This window comes from Astatotilapia calliptera, chromosome 16 (assembly GCF_900246225.1).
Source record: "Astatotilapia calliptera chromosome 16, fAstCal1.2, whole genome shotgun sequence".
In the NCBI taxonomy this organism is placed as follows: Eukaryota; Metazoa; Chordata; class Actinopteri; order Cichliformes; family Cichlidae; genus Astatotilapia; species Astatotilapia calliptera.
The window spans coordinates 28,395,605-28,419,109 of record NC_039317.1 but is presented as its reverse complement, the minus strand read 5'-3'; the positions used below and the strand labels follow the sequence as shown (position 1 = coordinate 28,419,109).

The following is a 23,505-nucleotide window of genomic DNA, read 5'->3' as shown; positions in this document are numbered from 1 at the left end:
ACAATATGATACCCTCCTCTCAGCAGATTGTCAGTGACAGTCTGATGGCGCCCAGCCTGCAAGTGGAGTTTGCGACAATACTGATGGAAAATGACGCTCACTGAAACACATGTGGCATCAGCTGAATGTGACTTTCTCAGTAACATGCCTCAGTGTGAAAAACAAATATACATCCACTATTCACACATATGCAAGTCTTCACAAGCAACAGCTGGAGAGGAGTGTCATTTTTTTCCATATCTGCCCAGTGTTAACCAGCTGTTTCCCTGTAATCCTCAGACAGGTTCTCATCAATAACAACCCTCGACACATCAGAATGACAATGAATTTCAGAGAAGAGCTGCAGAAATGTCAGACCACACAGAAGACAAATGGCATTCTGCAAATGTGTTGCTTTAATGTACCCCGACCAGCCACAACATCCCAGTCGTCTGCCTAATGTTGTGTAGGTTCCCCTCGTCCCGCCAAAATAGCTCTGAACCATCGGTGCATGCACACAGGACCTCCAGGGGTGTTCTGATGAATCTGGCAGTGGATCATTTGAATCCTAGCGGTTGCAGGATTGGGCAGCCACGGCTTGTTCTCGTTTAATCGGATTGGGGAGTGTGGTGGCTGATTAAATTCCTCTGGTTCTCACTTAAGTTCCTTGAGTTTCTCCTGAACAGATTCTGCATTGTAGAGAACTTATCTGGCTAGGGGAGGACACTGGCTTGGACTTATGGACTTTCCTAAAAAACATGCTATTTTAACAAAATCAACAATTTTACTCAGTTCACCTGTTATGAGTTTAATTGTTCTGTCTGATCGGCTAAATCAGCCACAGCATCAATTTGAAATGATATTAAAAGATCCACCAGCTTAATAACTGGATTATTTATAAGCAATCTATAAGTAGTATTATCAATGATTGATTTACAGATGTTTCAAAGTCTTCAAAGATCATCATCATCAACAATGTGAGGCAATTGAGGCAATAATATCCTGAGAAAACCTTGCTTCACTGCCAGAGAGGTGGAGGTGTACCTGATGAATCACAGCGCTCTTAGCAGCAAATTTAATCTGTAATGATGCACTCCATTTCACATATCATCAAGTTGTAATGTCGGACTGTAGCAACCCATCCATCCGTAACCTCATGTCACCACTTGTTAGCTGAAGTATGAATTAAGGGGCCCGTACACTCACATATTTAACTCGTATTGCCAATTTCACAGTCGTTGTTTTGCTTATTTGGTTCGGACCAACAGAAAAGGCTAACACATACTTTATACATTACTCACTCAAACTTCTTACAAACAACCTAAGCAACACGGACCTCATATATTTTGAAGCAGGCATTTTGCCTCCATTTCTTTTACCTTAATGTTTCACTGGCTCCAAAAAAAACAAACGTGCTCTTCATGATTATGCTGGGCTGACATTTTACCAAATATTGACCACTTTTTCTGACATTGTGTAATGACCATGGAAGCTAGAGCTGGGAAAATGAACCTTTCTTTTGCAACAGTTGGTCTATTTGCATAGTGCCACTGATTAAATCAGTTCTCTTCCTGTGGAGCTCTGAAACCAGCTGGTCATGCCAACGGATCCAGACATGTTAACATATGTGTCAATTATGTTTTATGTGCCTTGACACAAGAAGTGTAAGCATAAATAAGAATTTTATTAACAAAAAATTATTTTTGGTAACACATAGTCACATTGGAGCTTCATTGGATCAGTAGCATGCTTCATTTTTGTGTAATACTAAATAGTGAATCATTCAAATGCAAGTTTTATTGTGTGGCTGAGTGAAAAAAATGTTTCATGTTCTGACTCCAGCCCAATAAAATAAAACATCTGGTTCACTGACATATATAAAGAACGTTTAAAAATACATATTTCATATTTGCTTAATCTTACTAGTTAATAGCACATCAGAGATCTTATTTTCTTTCTCCACAGAATCCTCAGATTGTAAGCTAGTTCAGATATCATACCAAACACACTGTATGTCTTTGGAATTACACCATATGATGTGTTCAAAAGGAGTGAATCTGTGTCTATGACATGGAAAGAATAAGGGATGTGATGTAGCGGGCGCTGTGAGCCAAATGGAAACTGTGGTCAGATTTGTAAAAAACAAAGTTATCCATACTGGCAACTTCAATGCACAGCAATCACCATAACAAACCTGCTACTAATGTGTGCCAGTGGTGGCAGTTCATATTAAACATGTTAAGATTTTTAAATAATGACAGTAAGGCCTCTCAATTAAACTTTTATGCTTTCGGACATATTTTATTTCCCTCAGTTTGTAGGATGTCATTGGATGAAACATTCCTAATGTGGTCACCTCAGGCACAGAAGGCCTACCCACCTACTGTGGAAATATTCGATTTGGGATATTCAGCCAATCAGAAAAAAGTTGAAGAGGCTCAAACAGCCTGTTTCAGAACTCAAGAATGGATGAACTAAATTTCGACCTTTGAAACTGAAGCAATGCTAATAAAGTCAAAGAATGAAAATATGGAGTTGGAAATGATCATAACAGGCTCTCTGTGATAAAGAAAAGAAGTTTGAAGACTAAAAACACAGAAATAATGTCAAATGTTTCTTTGTCGCCCAGGATTTTACAAAGCAAACAGTGAAAATTGCAGTGCGCCAGTGAACTACATGAAAAGGAGCCTGAATAGAAACACACAGCATCATAAACACCTTTTTTTTTTTTTACATTTATTGTGTAATTTGCTGAATACTAGATTCTAGATTTTAATGGTAATGTAGATGCAATCCAAAACATTACTCATAATGCTCATTTAGTAATGAAGTACATTAAAAATGATCTTTAAAAGCATGTTGTCTGTAATCGGTAGTAAAAAATGGTTTAAAAGTAACTGTTCAAACACTGGATGCACCTATTTATCTCTAATACAGACAGAGACTGAAGACTTTTCAGGCAAACCCACTAAAGCTTTTGGGTTAGGGAGAAAAAAAAATCTCATTTTTGCTCCAAATCCTAGTGATCAATCTTTCCTCTCGCCCGTCTGTCTGTTATCTTCTCCCATTTGTCTGGGGTCTATTTTGCCCCATCCATCCACAAACCACCCTATAAAGCTGACTTTTCTGACTGCCTCATCTCACAACACTGGTGCTTTCTCTGTCTAGCCCGAGGTCAGCTCAGGGAATGAGATGGCGTTGCAAAGATAGTGGAAAAATGTCACCCAGGAATGAAATATTGATGGACAGAAAGGCCTTGCCTTTTTCCCTTGCCCTCAGGCGCAGACTGAGTCAATGGGCAGCGAAGAGGAAAGCCAAAACAAACACACTAATCCGCAGGAAGGAAAGGAGACTGGCGGAGAGCAATGCGGGAACGCCGCAATCCTGTCCATCCTTTCCCTCGGAGGTATCGTTATCTTCTCCCTCCCTCTAAGCAAACCATAATCAGATTCACTTGCACTTCAGTTGATGTGGTTTATTTCCAGCCAAGGGCTTCCAGGCTTAACATATGATCCCCTTCTGGCAAATAACAAATCAATACAATGTAAATAAGGAGAGGGAAAATAAATCCCTACATCTAAATTTGCATAACGAGATGCAAGGTAAGGCTGAGGTGAAACATGCCAGCCTTGTTTAGAAGTGAACTGTCTGCCGGCTGTTAAAGGGAGCCTCAATTACAAAGCAGGAGAGACGACAGAGAGATGTCATCCCTATGCTGCTAAACAAAAGCACTGCTGTTGTTTCTTCATACAGAGTACACTTAGAACTCAACCAGATGTCATTAATGTCAAGTAGGAGTGTGTATTGTATAAATATATGTACAGCAGCATGAAGCAGTAGACTGCACCGGGCCTGAGTCATTATATAGTTCAACTAATGACTCACTTATGCTGTTTTTGTCATTTCATGGAACAGGCAGGCAGTAACGCTTTGTAGCAGCTTTATCTGTGCTTTTAAAAAAAGCTGCTTCCTCTGTCTCGTTAGAATTACAAACGAGGCTGGTAAACAGTGCCTTTTATCCGTTGTGGAACTTCCCTGCATCCGTAGCTAAAAACTTCTGAACAGTCAAAACAGGTACAGTTAATATAGATTACTCACCATTGATCCACTGGGCCTCCGGGTCATGGACTTTGAACTCGGGTTTGAACAAATCCTCCACAGTCATTTTAGTGTCACTTCCAGCTTGGTTGTCAGCTGAAAAACAAAAAAGCATAAATTTAATTTGTTTGTTTCTGGTAAAAATAAAAATAAATGCACATGTTACAAATTCTATCCGCTTATTAAACACAAATCATCCTTCATGCATCCAATTTCAAATCAAACTCCAGCATTAGTTGCTTCACCATCAGCATCCATGTGGAAAAGAAAATACACCCTCTCGTAGTTTGACGGTTTAACATATTGGGATGTGAAAAAACAAAAATCATCCAGTTTTTTGCAGATCTTTCATTACAACATGACAAACACCCCACAATTCAGTAGCTTATAGGACCACCTTTAGCAATAATAATGTGGCATCATTGTTTAGGAACTAAAATGCTGCTTCAGTTAGTTGCGGTTTTGTGGGATTTGTTAATTCACCGCTATCTTAAGGTACCACCACTGTGTGGTCCACGGGTAGCACACTGTTGTAGCGAGTGATGAGGATTTAAACTGAAAACAAACTGTTTATTCTGTTTAAATAAAACTGGAACAAGGAGCAAAACAGGAAGTCTAAACTAAGAAACACAAGGAAACCACAAAACCTGAGAGACACAGAGAAGAACAGGTGCTCTGATAACAAACAAAGGGAGATGGACACAGTATATACGTGTGAGGATGATTAGGAGAAGTGGAGACACCTGGGAATACAGCTGGAGCAAACTTGACATAATGAGATAGGGGAAGCAAAACTGAACATAATGCAGGGACAAGGGACCATCAAAATAAGACAGGAAACACACTGAGGCACAACTAAGACACACGACTTGACACTACAAACAATAGCACAGACTGCAGACAGACCCGAGAGAGCTAGAGAGAGAGTCTCTCTAGCTTTAACCCTCAAAAAGCAAACTAAACTAGGAAACAAAACCCAGAGTTCAAGAGAGCAGTAAATAAACAATTTTCATAAGTCCAGAACACACAAACACTGGATCATGACAATCACAGTATTTCGATCGGTTTGAGGTGTGGACTTCTGACCACTTTCTAACTGAGGCCTGTAGAGTTTGAGATGGAGCTCTCACCTTGGGGTAAATTTGGTCCAATCTTGGAAAGGTTGTGAAATTGTGTTAACACACATCTCCAGACCATTGAATTACAAAAAAACATATAGTTTTATAGAGGTGCTCACACTAACTGATTAGCGACACCTGGATGCTACTTCCTTTGTCCAATGACTGTAGGAAGAAAATAGAACTGGATGGATTTTTACACTTGCCTGACGAGCAAATACAGTATGTTGAGTGTCCTGTTAATCCAGATGTACATACTGGTATTTACACATGAACACACAAAGAAATCCATGTGTGTGAAAAAGATACACATTGTCACAATGGCATTTCATTCGTTCATTAACATGATCATCACTGGGCTAGAAAATCTTTAAGCTGTTCCAGCGCTGACCCTGGAAATGTTTCATTTTTAATTATGAAATGTTAAGCCTTTAGCAGAAAGAGACCATGCCAATTGTAAGCTTCTCCTGAATAGAACAGCTGCTGATTGTGAGCAGAATAAGAGGGCCAAGTCATTTTGAATGTCAGCCATATTGGCTTCCCTTGATAACTCCACACAGCATGTTTGTTTATGGAGGCAATGAAAGTCTAACCAACCGTGGAATACACTGGGGAGAGAGTGGCTGCATGGCCAGCGGATTGTGATGATTTTACATCTGAGAAAATGATATATACATATATACAGTGTACAGTGTGTGAAAATGGGAGAAGAGCTTGATAAGCTATTTAGGTTCAACAATTATGTGAAATTGTTACCTGTTTTGTAGTACCGCTAGAAATTAGAGATCCCAAAACAGTTTGTAAAATACTCGCTAGAGAATATGAATGACACACAAAGAATATGTTTTACGCTGCCTCAGTTTTTTCCATTAAGCATTCGTCATCCATTTGTTTTCTATGTCTTTTCTAGGTTTTGGGTTGGGTAACAGCAGTCTAAGCAAGGACACTCCCGCCACACACAAACACACAATGTCCAGTGTCAAGCAGTGTCCATTTGCGTTTCCATTCAGATAGCGAGCAGAGGGGTGTTTTTACACACCTCAAATGTGTAGTGGTGTTCTATGAAGCTTAATTGATGGAAAAGTAAGATACGTTCAGGCTTAAACCAAAGTTTTCACTGTCACAAAGTTGGCAAAGGTATCACAACAGTGGTTATCAGCTTTCTGTGTTAATCCAGGTTTTGCTTCAGTCTCCATGCACGCTCGCATACTGCAAAAAGGGTCATTTCATGCATGCTGTGTGGCTCACACACTGATAATGCCTCTCACCTTCTCCAGTCAGAGGCATTTTCAGTTGCTGAGGATGATGAATAATGATTAAAAATCTATAAAGAAAATTGTTAATTATCTGTATAGATTTATTGCCCAGGATGGTAAAATGAACATTTTAGTTCGAATTAATTAATTTATTGTTCACCTAACCATTAAATATAATAATACTACTAATAATAACAAAGGACACTTGGAAATTACTTTAGTTTGTGGCAGATCAAAGTGAAAATGAATTTATTAATTGATCAGGTATTCTTGCTGTGTGTTCTGTGTTTTAGTACCTCACCAACAAATTAGAAGTACAACAACATTTGGGAATTTTCATCACTAAATTAGTACATGCACATTGTTATGACAGTTTGTGCTTCATTCAGTGGTTTTAAGGCGGTATGGCTTAATATGTTGCACATAAAACATATAAAAAACCCACCAGAGAATCTGTAGTGTACCTCAAAAATGCTGTAAATAAAAGAATCATTTAAAATGAAAAATAAAAATGTTAAAACTGAAAATCAGAACATAACCTGCTCCTGACTAGCTTATGTGTTCAGCATAAGTTACCATGGTTATTTAGCCAGGTAAAAAGAGTGCCACTATACAGAGTTTAGGGTGGAAACAGCTCAGTAAGCCATTTCCCATGCCCCATCGTACACCCCTCTGGATCTGGACAGTAGCTGGTAGTGTTCAGAGTTTTGATTTGCTATGACTCATTTTTCTGACGACTATATGTTTTTGGACCAGTACAGAGGGAATATGTTACACAAGGCTATTCAAGAATATGTTACTTATACCACCAAATGAAGCCAGGTAGTCACAGCAGTGCAAATTCTATGGCAGGTTTTACATTTTACATTGGTGGTACAGATAAAGCATAAATATCTTGTCAGGTTCATTTGCTGGTTGTATTTTCCCCATTTATTACACAGAAAAGAAATTTGAGTTAGTAAGTGAAAAATAATAATTTCACTTTTATTTGGCCATAAACTGAATGGATCCCCTCATGCACTTCATTATGGGACAGGTTTAGGTCTAAATGCACTCCCTGGTCATCATGTAAGGAATGTAGCTTTCATGTGCAGCTTTCATGTTAGAATAACAGCAGTTTTGGAAGTGTGTTAAGTGGTGAAATGTACTGTACATAGTAATTTGTAAATTTAGATACAATTTACTATGCATATTTTTTTTCCCTCCGTGACCTGATCCCTTTGACTGAAGTCAGACGGACTCAATCAGATTACTTTGTGCAGCAGAAGAGTCAAATGGTGCATCAAATGACCCATCTTATGGGAGCGTACAAACAGCCTGAAGCAGAAACCCTCGATTAATAGATCAAGCTGATAACCACCAGTGTGATACCTATTATCTCTGGCCAGCTATGTCGAACTTGCTTCGTAGTACAACCCTGTGGGGGCCATAAGGCAAAAATGATGAGTTCATATTTCAGTTTCATCTTAGCCATTTTATACATGAAAATATTTACTTATGTGGCTTTAAGTTGGCCTACAGATAGATATTAAGGAAACGACCACCAGAAAAGGTGAACTATTCATCCACTGCCTTTTAAATCAAACGAAAGAATTTTAAACAGATTTCGACACCTTAAATCTGCATTAATTGATTTTTTTTTTTGCCTCTTAGGAACAGCAGCAGAAGCTAACAGTAAACACTGTAAAACAATGAACAAAAGTGATACATAAATAACGTTTACTGTGAAGGTTAGGTAAACATGTGAGATGGGTATTACAATACGCGAGTCGGAAATGGCTGTATAATTTTTACTCAGTTGATTAAATCTTAATAAGCATAAATTATGCGGTTATGATTAAATTGTAGACTGTGCTGAAGACATTTTGTCAGTGCAAGTAGATGCAGAAAAACAAAACTCCCCCTAAAACATCAGTCCATCACAATCAAGTCTGAGTGTTACCTGGTGTGAGGAGGATGACAGACATAGTGATGAGGGAACAGACCACCAGTATGACCAGCAGAGCGATAGCAATCCCCTTCCAGTTCCTCTGAGGAGGACTCACTCCACCCAGGTCCTGCAGAGAGACACACAGAAAAAAGGTGGAGGTCAGAGGGGAGATATCGAAGGCGATGACTGAATGACTGAAAGTGAATATACCAATAAGAAGAATAACACCAGACAGCAAATATGACACAAATAGCTTTATTTTTAATAAAAACAAAAGTCCTTCCTGATCATCACATATTGTACACTCTGTGCACTCTGGTTTCACTTACAGTACCTATTAACATAGGTCACATTAGGGCTTTGTGCTTCCAATCCAATCCCCTACACAGTGGAGGATTTGCAATGGAGGGCTTTAAATGAGCCACACTGTAAAACTGAAAAATGAAACTCTGATATGGTGAAAAGCTGAAGAGTATTTGCATGGTTTAATTACCACTTGGCCAACCTTTCCTTTGAGTTTCAGCTTCTGACCTATGAAAAAAAAATTCCGCAAGTGTCAGGGGTCATTTTTTCTGAATCAGACAGAAATGTTGCTCCATCTTTTACAGATACTGAAAACAGCAGGGCTTGGTTTCAGAAATCTGACTGATTGTCGAGTGTGGGTGTGGGTGTTTGTGCGTTTCTGTGTGATATTATCTACAGAGAAATAGCTATCCAGGAGAGTTTGTGAAGCTTTTGCCTGCAACTCCATCTCTGAATCCTGGTGTTAGAAAGTCTTAAACTGGGTCTTCCACCACATCTGCTGCCTCTGATAACGTGAATTAAGCCCCCTCCTATAAATTTCTTCCTTCCGCAGATCCTCCTGGCCTCAATTACCCACAAAACCCTGCAGCTGAAATGCAGCGATTACTGCTCACCAACTCACCACTGCACTCTGATTGGCTGGAGGGAAAGTGGTCTAAAATGATTGCCAAAAAAAAAAAAAAAAAAAAAAAAGAGAAGCTGCAACTGTTTCAGATTTAGTCTGAAATCCATTTTCTAAGCACTTGACATGACATGGTTAAAAGTGCTGTAACTCACTTAATCTGAGTCATGACTCTCATATATTGACTGATGAGTCAATTATGACTGAAGCACCTCCAGGTTTTTATTCGTAGAACACAAGGTACCACAGAGTTTTCAACAACAACCCAAATCTAGTCGAATTTTGGCAGATTTACACTTAATTTTTCCTACGCTGAGTATCAAGTGAACACGGACTTCCTAAACACTGAAGCAGTTCACTGTAACCATTACATACATGTGCTGTTACATTATTCACAGCCCCCTCTGGACTCATAAGACTCATCTAATATCAGGACTTGGGCTGTTGCTCATTTCATTAGTACCACAAAAGGCTGACATGTCCTTGAAGACTGACAGTAACTCCAAATTGCCCTTGTGCCACAGTGCGTGAGATTCTTTCACCCTCTCTTTTGCACGTTTTCCCTATCTCATTTTCTCCCCCAATTTCCTATTTAGCTACTCTTGGATCATCATTTTCAATTTATTAACTTCATTACAAGCGATGATAGAACCACTAAGAGAATTCGGACCTGCTGAGTCTCTCCATTACCATTACTGTGGAAACAGTGGAAGGGCCCGATAAATGTTTAGCCTACCAGGGGGAATAAGACAGCAACTGGGCTTTATCACAGTCATTACACCCTCATCAGAAATAATACATTTCTCAATAAATCTCTGCTGATTGGAGGGCAGGCTGGGGCCTCTCTTCTCTGTTTTATTAAAATCCAACCAATAACCAGTGCAGTCATTATTTTATGGCTTTAATAATTACACTACACCACAAATTGCATTTTTGCTCTCTCGTATTAAACATGATAAAATATAAATGGTTTTAAGTTTCATCTTTCTTTATATGCCACATTTATCCCACATCCAACACAACACAAAAATCATTGCAACGTATACACCTGGGGGATGATTACTGCACTTCAAAGTACCTTTGAGAGCCAAAAGGTGTGTCCACGTTACCAAATTTGTATCGTTACTTGTATTTTTTAAAATACAATATCAGGAGAAAGTCTGTGTTTAGCACAGAACAAAAACATAATAAAAAAAATATAAATTTAGAGTTTAAAGTAGCTAGGAACTTATGAACGCACTCAGGGTTAGATTCAATTTTCACCTTTTTATAGGGACTGTATGGGACTTCTTTGGGAAGGTAAGGGTTTCTAGTTTTGGAAAATGTGAATATTTGTAACATGGCTAGAATAAAACCCAGCTGTAACCCACAGTCCAAAGAGACTCATGTCAGGTTAATTGGTGATTCTAATCTGGTTGTTGGGGGAGATCTAGGATAGAAAAAGCTCTGAAAGTGGCTTTTTCTATCTTAGTGATATTCAGATGTCTGTCAAGTGAGAAAAAAGAAATTAATTCATAGGTATCCAAGTTTATGCTTCTTTTGGTGATTGTACAAATAAATACATTTGTCAAGTATACAGCAATACTTTAGAGGGTACTACCTGAGCGACAACCTAATTAAAGGTAAAATGAGGTATTTCATATACTCCAGTGACATTACTCTAACTAGTTTACCTCGAGGCATATTCTTCTTGTCTCCTGCCTATTTTTTTTTCATCTTTGACTTTCTGCCAGGACATCGTTCGTTTTCAGAATGTGTTCATTTATTTCACATAAAAAGTGTGTATCTGTGCAACAGAGGGACACGCGGGCTTATAAATAGCCTCCTGAAAGGCTGGGCTGTATTAAGAAGAAAGCCCTCTTTTTTCTTTTTTTTTCCTGAAAGTAAAGGGACAAGGACAAAGACCCAAGAAAGTATCTCCTTTTCTCCTCTAACAGTCTTTCGCATATTTACATCATACCAGGATTTGTGTCAGGCAGTTATGGTACGGGCCACATGATTTTCCATATTTAAAGTGTGATTTCCAAGATGCCTGCTGTGAGCCTTAAATAGAGTCTCATATTCACAGCGATTGTATCATTGCATATTGTAAAAGTAACAAAAGTATGAAAAGTGTTAGCTACTGACTGAGAATAAGTCAAAGTAAGATGCTGAGCTCTCACTGTGTTCTCTATCTAAATTATTCTGATATTTTACTTTAGGTTTTGCTCATTTACTTGGAACTGGAAATAACAGAAATGGAATTGGACATAGGAGGCAAAGTCATGATTGTTGCTTTGAATTCTTTGTGAATATATTTGAATTTGGGCTCCTTTTAAAAATTTGTTATTATTACAAATGTTTTATATTTTATTTTATTTATTTATAATGACCTCTCTGAATTTTTGATTTTACTTTTTGTTTTTTTTCTAGTAATGAGCTTCAGTTCTGCATCCTGTTTTGTTTTGTTTTTTTTAGCTCATGTCTGTTTGTTTTAGTTCCTTCATTATATGTGTGTATGTGTGGTTGCTTTCACCTATTTCCCTATTTAGCCCTCGGTGTATAAGAAGTCCTGTCTTCCGCTCAGTCTTTACAGTGCCTGTCATTGCTGGCTTCTCTGTGTGCTAACGTCTTTGATTTTTGCAGGTACAATGGCAATTGTTTTTGCACACATGTTAAAGTCTTGAGATAAAATAAGATGGTTGAGAATAATCTCAGTTTCTAATCAATGAACACAATTATTATATTAAATCATTTATCAATTAACAAGAATTAACTACCCTCTTGTTTTAGAGCTATTAAACCATTATAAGGATGTCAGCATCTTTTACACTATAACAAATCAGAAAGGATCATGTGAGGAACACTCAGAAAAATGATGCAGGTATCAGCAGGCAACAGTTCACATCACACGAATCTCTCTCTGTTGGGATGTTTTGATCTCTGTGTTATTGATCATAACCAGCAGTTACACTGAGGCTCTCCTGTTGATTGTGGGAAGATACAGTTGAGCTAAAGTGGATAAAATAGGCAAATCTATTAATGAATACAAATTATATAAGCCAGCCATGGGGGGAAGCACAAGCCAGTATATTTCTATTGTCGGTCACAAGCCCAGATAAAATCTTTGCCGAATCAAACACCAAGAATGAGATTTCCATAACAGATCAGTTGGGGCCCGGGTTAACAACAACCACCTCCAGTGCTGCTGACCGACAGGGTGCCGGTGGTTCGCCGAAGACAAAAGAAGGGGAGAGGGGGAGGCGTGTTTGGAGGCTGCGAGAGCGAATTAATGTCAGGAGTGTGGAGGTGGGAATATTGGCTTTAAATGTAGAGCTACGATTGTTAAAAGGAGACAGCTGACTGATATGATGGAGAGAATGAAGTTAGACATACTGTGTGTGCAGGAGACCAGGTGGAAATGAAACAAGGCCAGGAGCAACGGAGGTGTGTTCAAGCTGTTATACTATGGTGTGGATGTGGTTTAGGAAGAGAAATAAAGAAAGAATATATTAACAGTGTTGTGGAGGTGAAGAGGGTGTCAGACAAGATCGTGGGTTCAAAGCTGGAAATTGAAGGGGTGGTGTTAAATGTTGTCATCGGTAGGCCCTATATATGTTCCATGTCAGTTAGATGAAAAAAGAGGAATTCCAGATAAGCTGGGCGAAGAGTCTCCTCTCTAAGGAGAGAGTGGTGGTATGAGCAGATTTCAGTGGACATGTAAGTGAAGGAAACAGAAGTGATGAGGAGGTGATAGGTAGGCATGGTGTTAGAGAGAAATTCAGCAGGTTTCATGCTAGTGGATTTTGTGAAAAGGATGGAAATGCTTGTGGTTAACACATATTTCAGAAAGAGGGAGGAACACAGGGTGAGGAGGGTGTACACAGGTGGACTACATCTTTTGCAGAAGGTTCAGTCTGAAAGAAATAGACTGCAAGTTGGTGTCAGGGGAGAATGTAGCTAGGCAGCATTGGATCGTAGTCTGTAAGATGACTGAACATCAAGTGGAGTGAGCGAGTGAAGACAGAAGCAGGGATGAAATGGTGGAAGTTGAGGAGTGAAAAATGTTGCACAGAGTTCAGAGGAGCTGAGACAGGGTGGCGGGGAAGCGTTACCAGATGAACATGAGAGTACAGCTGAAGTGATTGGAAAAATTGCCAAGAAGGTATTCAGTGTATCCTCTGGAGAGAGGAAAGAAGACAATGAGACTTGGAGGTGGGATGATGAAGTGCAGGAAAGTATTCAGTGAGTGAAGTCAGCAAAGAAAAAGTGGGATAGTCATGGAGATGACTGAAAGCAGACAGGAGTACTGAGAGGCCAGGCATACAACAAAGAAAGAGGTGGCAGTGAGCTGTATGTGAAACTGAACACTAGAGAAGAAAAGGACTTGTATCGATTGGCTAGGCAGAGAGTTTGAGCTGGAAAGGATGTGCAGCAGGTTAGAGTGATTAGATAGATATATACTAAGAAAAACTTTGAGGAGCTGATAAATGAAGAAAAGGGGAGAGAAAGAAGGACAGACTGAGGAAAGTTGGTGATTCATGAAGTGCAGTGGATTAGTAAAGAAAAAGTGAAGGCAGCTATGAAGGTGTACTCTGGAAAGAAGAGGATTGAACGTTAGTAGAAGTGAGGCAGAATAGATGTGTGTGAATAATAGAGCGAACAGTGAAGCTGCACGGAGTAGAAAAAGTGAAGGTCGATGATTTCACTGTACCTGGACTCAACCATCCAAAGCAACAGACAATCTATAAGAGAGGTGAAAAAGAGGGTGCAAGCAGGGTGGAGTGGGTGGAGATGACTGTCAAGGGTGATTTGTGACAGAAGGATAGAGGAAGAGTGGAAGAAAAAAATGATAAGATAGTAGTGAGACCTGCTATGTTGTATGTTTTGGGGATGGTGACACTGACAAAAAGACAGGCGGTAGAGCTGAAGATGAAGATTTCTATTGGAAGTGACGTGGATGAGATTAGACATGAATACATCAGAGGGACAGCTCAGCCCAGGCGGTAAAATGTGTACAGTGGGTTTAGTGAGAAGGCTTTAACTTTGTCTTTCAGCTTTGTCATCTGCAGTTCAGCTTCCATGAAGAATCCAATTCTTTATAGAATTTTGAGCAAATCTTCAACAGTTATGAAAATAAGTTGGTTTATTAGATTAGCAGCAGGTGATATTTATTCAATACATAACGATGTACAAATTGAAAATTTCCATGAGAACTGCTGAAGTGGTCTGTGTAGTAGTTATGATTACTTATACTGTGCGTGTAAAATATATATCTCACAACTCATACAATGGGACGACAAAATTCATGAATGGATGTTCGAATCTGTTCTCACAGAACAAAAACACACCCCGCATGCCCGCATGCCTGCACACGCATAAATTCATACCTTTTATTTGACTTCCTCGACTTGTTATTTATTTATTTATTGAACAAGAACAATGATCTGAATCCTCTTTTAATTAAACTGACTCGACTGTAATTCTAGCTGCCTCTCTTTGGAACAAACACCATCACACTCAATAAATACAGTCAATTATTCATCAGGTCGAGTAGACCACGAAAAATAATCTGTCACATGGGATGTTAGGGAAGCATTGGAGGCATAGCTGAGATAACGCTGCTGATGATGTTATTCCATGCATGAATTCCAGCAGGACCTGAGGGGTCCAACTGCTGGAAACACTGCAGCGTTCAGGGTGAGTGCAGACTGATAAAAAGTAACTCAGCACTGGGTTATCTTCTAGTTATGTTTTCCTGCAGCTTCTCTTATGGGGGACATAGCATCTGCTCTGAGATTATGTTGACTTTTATTCCTTAGTGTGGATAGCACTGCACAAAAATATGAAAAAAGAAAAGATGCTGACACCATCAGAATTATTTTCTCTCGCTTCACAAAGCTCTGTGAGTGTTGCCTCCCATGATTAGTAAATTGGTCTCCGTGTGCAACATCAGTGGAGTGCCTCATCACAATCTCTGTACTGCACTGATTTTATTCCACACTGTTTTCAAGGCCGTGTGTGCGTTAAAGCACCAAAGCAGATGATCACACACCACCCTAACACCTCTCCCTCTGCAGTCCTGCCTTAGCTGTGCACTAACAGAGGATTTTCTATAATCACATCACCTGTCTTTGTAATTGCATGAGGAGCCTTAACTTACTGTATAAATAACAGTGGATTGTTATGACAGAAGCAGGAGAGCACAACAGAGAAGCAGCAGTGAGTCTGCATTTGGTTTTGTGCTGTTAACATTGTTACAATGACACTTTTTATGATAAGATCCTTGTGGAAGCAGTTCTTGGCACTCAGCAGCCATCTTGGTAACCTCTCCAGGCAGTTTGTTTGGGCTAAGGCCACGCCTTAAGTAAGAGTGGAGAAAGCTACCAACTGGAAAAAACTGCACGTGAAGAATCAGTCAGCAGTCAAACCTGATTACAAATGGTAAATGGCCTGCATTTGTGTAGCGCTTTAATCAAAGCGCTTCACACTACATTCAGTCATTCACCCATTCATTCACACACTGGCAATGGCAAGCTACATTGTAGCCACAGCTGCCCTGGGGCGCACTGACAGAGGCGAGGCTGCCGGACACTGGCGCCACCAGGCCCTCTGACCACCACCAGGAGGCAAACATGGGGTTAGTATCTTGCCCAAGGATATTTGGCACACAGCCAGGAGGCAGCCTGGGATCGAACCACCGACCTTTTGATTAGTGGCTCTGCCACCTGAGCTATAGCCACCCCACAGCTAACACCTTACAACAGCTAAGGTGTTTGGTGGTTTGCACCAAAATTAGGTTTAAAAGTGTTTATTCAGTTCTGACATTACACCAGCACAGGACAAACAAATCCTACCACAGCGACTGAAGGAAATGCCATCTAATTCCTGCTGTTGATACAGGAGTTAGATGATGAAGAAAATTGAATATCTAACAATGATATGTAGATAGCAGTTAAACAACTCCTTGGTGGCAGAGCCCCTGGTGTTGATGAGGTCCGCCCCGAGTTCCTGAAGGCTCTGGACGTTGTAGGGCTGTCCTGGTTGACACGCCTCTGCAATGTTGCGTGGAGATCAGGGGCAGTACCTGTGGACTGGCAGACCGGGGTGGTGGTCCCCATCTTTAAGAAAGGGGACCGGAGGGTGTGTTCCAACTACAGGGGGATCACACTCCTCAGCCTCCCTGGGAAAGTCTATGCCAGGGTGCTGGAAAGGAGAGTTCGTCCGTTAGTCGAACCTCGGATACAGGAGGAACAATGCGGTTTTCGTCCTGGTCGCGGAACACTGGACCAGCTCTTTATCCTCTCCAGGATACTTGAGGGTGCATGGGAGTTTGCCCAACCAGTCTACATGTGTTTTGTGGACTCGGAGAAGGCATTCGACCGTGTCCCTCGGGGTGTCCTGTGGGAGGTGTTGCGGGAATATGGGGTGTCTGGCCCATTGCTACGGGCCATTCGATCCCTATACAACCGTTGCAAGAGCTTGGTTCGCATTGCCGGCAATAAGTCGGACTCGTTCCCGGTGGGTGATGGGCTTCGCCAGGGCTGCCCTTTGTCTCCGGTTCTGTTCATAATTTTTATGGACAGGATTTCTAGGCGCAGCCAAGTGGCGGAGGGCTTTCGCTTTGGTGGCCTCAGAATCTCATCTCTGATTTTTGCAGATGATGTGGTTCTGTTGGCTTCATCGGGTGAGAGCCTCCAGCTCGCACTGGAACGGTTTGCAGCCGAGTGTGAAGCAGCGGGAATGAGGATCAGCACCTCCAAATCTGAGGCCATGGTTCTCAGCCGGAAAAGGGTGGAGTGCCCACTTCCTGCCCCAAGTGGAGGAGTTCAAGTATCTCGGGGTCTTGTTCGCGAGTGATGGGAGAAGGGAGCCGGAGATCGACAGACGGATTGGGGCTGCAGCTGCAGTAATGCGGACGCTGCACCGGTCCGTCGTGGTGAAGAGGGAGCTGAGTGTAAAAGCGAAGCTCTCAATTTACCGGTCGATCTACGTCCCTACCCTCACCTATGGCCACGAGCTGTGGGTAGTGACCGAAAGAACGAGATCGCGGATACAAGCGGCAGAAATGAGCTTCCTCCGAAGGGTGGATGGCCTCTCCCTTAGAGATAGGGTGAGAAGTTCGGCCATCCGGGAGGGGCTCAGAGTAGAGCAGCTGCTGCTCCACATCGAAAGGAGCCAGCTGAGGTGGTTCGGGCATCTGACAAGGATGCCCCCTGGGCGCCTCCTGGGTGAGGTGTTCCAGGCATGTCCCACCGGGAGGAGGCCCCGGGGCAGACCCAGGACACGCTGGAGAGATTATATCTCTCGGCTGGCCTGGGAACGCCTTGGTATTCCCCCGGATAAGCTGGAGGAGGTGGCTGGGGAGAGGGAGGTCTGGGCCTCTTTGCTTAGGCTGCTGCCCCCGCGACCCGGCCCCGGACAAAGCGGATGAGGATGGATGGATGGATGGATATGTAGATATTGTACTGTATATGTAGAAGCCAATGAACTGCTAGTGATGCTGGGCCCAAACCCAGATAAATGTGGAGAGTTGTGTCATTAAAGGCAAAATCTTCCCTGTTAACCCAAATCCCGACTTATCTGATATGGAAACCGCAGTCTTTGTGATTTGGCAAATGCTTTTGGTGCTGCTGGCCAGCAGGGTGCTGATGGAAACTGTGCTAGTCTTGGTTGAAAGCAAAGGAGGAGGACACACAAAGGGCACGCAGAAGATTTGTGTGACAGAGGAGAATTCACGAGATAGGCTGAGATGAAGGCAGATGATCTGCTATGGCGAACCATAGGAGCAGTCGAAAAAAGGGGAAATGCCCACATTGAATGTCAGCAACAACTCAGCTCAATATATCAGGGCAGCACTGAAAGTGGATAATATGTTTCCTGGTGAGACTGAGGGACAGGACAGTTACTATCCTTGCCACTATCATATTGATTTTCATGTAGGAGTCTTTGAGATCCTTCTCCCTGCCTTCATCTCCAACTATACTGAGATGGGCAGGTTTCCCACTTCATATGGGGCTACAGACAGACTTTTTTCAACTATGTTCTCTGTCCTATAATATGAGAGAACTCCACACTACTTACTTACTTCTCACTTAGCTCATTGTATTTGCTTAGTATGTTTGTTCTTCATTTGCCAAATGCCAAACCTGTGGCTTGCATAGCCATGTGTTTTAAGTTAAATATATCCACAATTTTAGACTCCCTATCCGCATTACCAACACCGACGTCCAATAGAAGAATACTCCCTGCCCCATATTTTGTTCGTTAGGGTCTTATGACCCAGGTATAAAGCTTGTTTAGAAGCAGTCAAGACGTCCACAAGGAAAAAAAACTTAAATAAGAGTGATAGTGTAACCCTGCTGTTGCTCCCAGCCTTCCTTCCTCTGAGTTGGAGATAAAAAATATCAATGTGTAATACAAAAACATGAACAAACACCACAGGTTATCACTGTGTTTTAGCAGTCCTGCATTTATATGTTCAGTATTCTTCCAGCTGTTGCAGAGTGTGCCCTTTGTAGTTGGCTTTGCTGCGCTCGAAAGCCTCAAGACATCTCAGTAATACACCAGAATTCAAGCTTTCAAGGTATGCAAATAGAAGCTATGTCCCAACACCTGCTCAGTTAATACACACACCTTGTTCGAGGCAAACATTGTAGTTTTGAGCCTGATGATGAGACAATACGTAATATTAGAATGCTAATGCCTCCTCTGAGACATTTGATTAAGACCCCTGCCAGCTTCATCAAACTCCTGCTAATAAGCTAATTTTTACAGGCTTTACTGCGCACAGATGTGTGTCTGCACATGCGGTTCTGTCAGAGGAGTCAGGCTATTTATAGAGCTGTGAGCTTACTCTCGCCTGGACTCTGACCTTGGCGATAGTGTGACAAATGACAAGCAGCATTTCAGCAGAGGCTGAGCCATTTTAACAATAACAGCAGGTCGGTGCGAGAGAAAAAAAATAACGTCATCTGAACAGGTTTATTTTTGTTTGCCCATGAAATACCATTTCTCACTGCCTCGTGAATCACTGACAGCTACCGCCAAAGCCATGCTGGGGTCCCGAGGCTTAACATCTCAAATTGATCCAACGGGCAACAGGAAACGGCAAGCTTATACATGTTGTCATCTTATTGTATTCAGCATTATTAGCCCTGCCCTCAAGGACGCTGCCATTGGCCTTTGGTCCGTGCAAGATAATTCTCAATTAGTCACCATCCCCACTATATTGGTTTCACGTATACAGGGTTGATGACTCGCACAGCCAAGTGCTGAGTTTACAGAAGCAGAATAGAGTCAAATTAGTTCCTGGCGAAGCAAGAAAAGTGCTAAAAAGAATGTTGTTTGTATCCTCATGATTCATATATAATATTCAGCAAACATTTTCTGTACTAGTGATGACGTTTCAAAAGAACCATGAACAGTTTCCACATTATAGTGCACTACTGGTAAAAGGAAAAAAGAACAGAACTAAACCACACTGTGGAAGGACAGTTTTTGTAAAGAAATCTTTTGTGAAAGTCATTTTTGTTTATCACCTCGTATTTCAAGAACCACTCTCACAGTTTTCACCAGTTTGATTATTTTCCTTCCAACAAGGCTGCGTGGATAGGTGAAATAGAAGTCTTAACAATTAATAAAGCCTTTGTGAAGCTGTTTCTGTAGCTACGTATAAAATCTATTCATTTAAAATGCTCAGTTGTAGTATGGCATCAATAGAATCGAGTGTCTGCTTAAATTCAAAAAGCCAGAATGTCAGTCAATGAATATAAACATAAAACTCCCAATGCATTCATTAATATATGCTGCTTTTTAATAGAAAAACAATGTTACATTCCACACACTAATGAGCTTTAGAGCTTTAATGTATATGATCTTTTGTTAACTTTACACTATGTATTCTCCCAACTGATTTAATTCACTGTGACTTGTACATAACTGTTCCAAACACATTAAAAAACAAAAACACGCAAACATACACAAGGCTTGCAATTAGCAAAAAATGCCTTTAATTTCAGTTGTGAAACCAAATACTACTGAATGCAATGTTGAATGGTCTTTTCTGTTCTTCTTCGCGTCACTGCAGTAAACTGACATTAAATTAAAGAAACTACAGTCTTGTGCATCTTCCTCAGTGGCCTGCATGTAACAGTCTCTGGCACATTAAAAACGAATGCAACTAGATGACTCTGCGTATGAAACAAACACAGCCAAGTCATCAGTTACAGCAGTGTAGCTCCAAACTGACTTGGCCTTCATAAGCGTTCAATTAAAGAATTAAACAGCTCCAGCAAAGTGAAACCATTAATGATGAAGTGGAAGAAATCTATTTTTAAAAATGGTTACTCTTGTGTATATACAGGAGTTCAGGCACATCAAGTTCTCCTCTGGTTGTCTTCCAAAACCTACGAAAGTCTGAATAATTCAATCCTGTCAATAATGAACCTTGACAATGCTCACTCCAGCATACAGAGATACGTTTTCTTTCTTCTTTTTTTGGCTTCTCCCCTTAGTGGTCACCACAGAGGATCACCTGCCTCCATCTATCTGTCACGGTCCTGGGTCTCCTGACCCAGCGTTTTTAGTTCTTTGTGATTTTTGTATTATTGTACTTGTGTGTGATTTATTCTATGGCTTCTAGTTTTGATCCCTTGCCCTTCATGTCTCTCTGTGTCCCCTCTGTTCTGTGTAATTGTGTCTTTGCATGTTTGAGTTTCTTGTTTTCTGTCACTCTGCATTGTGCATTATGTTCTCATGGTTGGTTTTTTGTTACTCTCTCTAGTCTAGTCTCTTGTGTTCCCAGCTGAGTATTTCCCTGTGTATTTTGGTTCTTAGACCTCTGCCTTATGGTTTATGTCTCTGTATTTCTTAGTTGCTGTCTCCACTGTGTCAAGTTCGCGTCTCTGTGTGATACTTCCTGTTTTACTTTGATGGTCCGTGTCTCATGTGAATGCGTCCTGCTTTGCTTGTCTCGTCAGTCCTGATTTCTCCCAGCTGTGCCCTCCTTCTGTGTCTCATTCCCCTCGTTACTTCCCAGTGTATTTAAACCCTGTGTTTCTCTGAGTCAGTGTCGCGTCGTCCCTCATGCTGTGTGGATCTCCCTGTGTGTCTCTCTGTGAGTTTTCCAAGTTCCCAGTTTAGATTAGTTTGTATGTTTTTTCCCTGCCAGCAAATAAAGCTGAGTTTTGAGTTCACCTCCCTGAGTCTGTGAGTCCTGCACTTTGGGTCCAACTCCTGCCTGCCGCACAGCGATTCATGACACTATCCCTAACATCACCCTGTGTGACATCAACCCCCTGCATATCCCGTTTAATTACATCGATTAATAGGAGACAGTTTCATTACACTTTGTTCATATTTGGCTATTAATGATACTTCCTTAGCACTAAACCATGTATTATGTAGCAGGAAGTCCAGGTAGAGTATTTCTTTATACTGTATTCACTGAAACTTGAATTATAGAATATGATTCAAGTGATTCAAGTGATCAATCTTTTCAGCTGTTTTTTTATTCCCGAGGAGTTGGCACAGCAGATGGAGCTGCGGTTTGATTTGGCACTGATTTTACACCGCATGCCTCTGCTGATGCAAACCCTCCCATTTATCCGCGAGTGGGATCAAGGAGTACACTAGCCTGTGATCCCCTGAGGGTGGGCTTCTGCCTGCCCCGGTCTCCAGCTGCGGATCTTACACATGTAAGGCATGTTCACCACTACGCCACATTTACAATCATTTCATGTCACATCATGTGAATGGTAGTTTAAGTTGGTTGTTTTTTAGCTTTGACTTTGCCCCACCTTTACGTATAAAATACTAGGCAGAAATTAAAATGCCTTTTGTTGTTGTTGTTTTGTACCATACTGTCTAAATTATTCAAAGTGAGAAAGTAGAAGCAAAATAATGGATTTATTTTGAAGGGTTTTGTGATGTGGTTTTTGTTTGTTGGTGTACAACAAGAGAAAACAGCAGAGATTACTCACTGCATTTTTTTGTCATTTTTTTAGCAGATGTGCTATTATTCGCCAAGTCACACAGTAAACTGTAATTAGCTGCTGCGTTCCTTTGACATTTGTCTTTATGAACAGTAAACAACAATGACTCTCACCAGTTGAGATGCTGTTAATAATTGATAGGATTTCATCTAATTTCAAATTTAGGCTTTATAAAAACAATAGCACAAAACTATGAATCACTCAGTCTGACAGATATATTGTAAACCAGGAGGATCTCAAACTTTTTGGGCTGAGCAGTAAGTCAATGTCTCTCTATGTGTGGTTGCAATATTTAACACAAATTAGGCTTCTAATAATTTAGACTATTAGATGCTTTGCCTTCTATAACGCTGTCCGCTTGTGGAGGATTTTGTTCATTGAGCATCAGTGTGCAGCTGAGCATTGGTCATGAGTAGTTCCCATTTACTCCCACGTCCAGTTGCTTCAACTGTTCACCTGAAAACTGTAGATGTTTCACTCAGACGTCCCCTATGTTCAGACGCTTACACCTAGTTTATGGTCACCACAGCGCTGTTGCAGGCCAGCTGGATTATCACTGCAGTCATGTTAGCCTTGCTGTAGACTTAAACCTGAACAATAGGTGTTGCTCCTCAGAAAGAACCTATATAGAGATCTAAGAAATTGCAAAAGGGAACCAAAGCAACCATAGACTTCTTCAGCATTTTCTCCAGAACATCTTGCCTTTCCAGGTTTGTTGTAGGATCTCTCTGTAATCTGACCATCTCTGAGCCCCTGTCCTAAATTAAATGGTGGTAAAAACCAACATGATGGTACATTCAAATGTGAGGATGACAAGAGTGAACATCAACAAGATGTCATTGTACCTGTTCTCGCAACACATCACTGGATTTCATTTAGATTCCACAGAATTGCTAATAATCTCTTCCTGGATGATCTTTTAGATTTTATCACAATCATCAGAGTTTCTTTTAGACCGAATCTATCGCAGAAAGGTGTTGTAGAGTTACGCCTGTTTCATTGATACAAATTGTTTCCTTCTGTGTGTATGCACTTTTTCATATTTGATCCTGTTTTACAGCTATGATGACAACAGTTTCACACACTGCTGTACATCCTCCCCGGCGTGTTTACAGTAAGAAAAACAGAAGTGAAATATAATTAAATCTATGAAGGAGACATTTGACATCCTGTAATAACAGTCATTTTCTTTAGAGATGGGAATAGTCTACTGCGGGGCACATTA

At 40.9% G+C, this 23,505-nt stretch overlaps 1 protein-coding gene across 5 annotated transcripts in view; it reads right to left on the bottom strand.

Moving 5' to 3' along the window:
* The window catches only part of dpp10 (dipeptidyl peptidase like 10), a 253,842-nt gene that overhangs the window by 111,263 nt on the left and 119,074 nt on the right, over positions 1 to 23,505 (bottom strand). For 2 of the 5 annotated variants that reach the window (XM_026143890.1, XM_026143891.1), the window contains exons 2-3: positions 8,394 to 8,508; positions 4,078 to 4,173 (exon numbers count right to left, since the gene is read on the bottom strand). In XM_026143890.1, the coding sequence (XP_025999675.1) occupies positions 4,078 to 4,173; positions 8,394 to 8,508 (211 nt within the window). The other 3 variants (XM_026143892.1, XM_026143893.1, XM_026143894.1) reach the window with 3 other exon arrangements.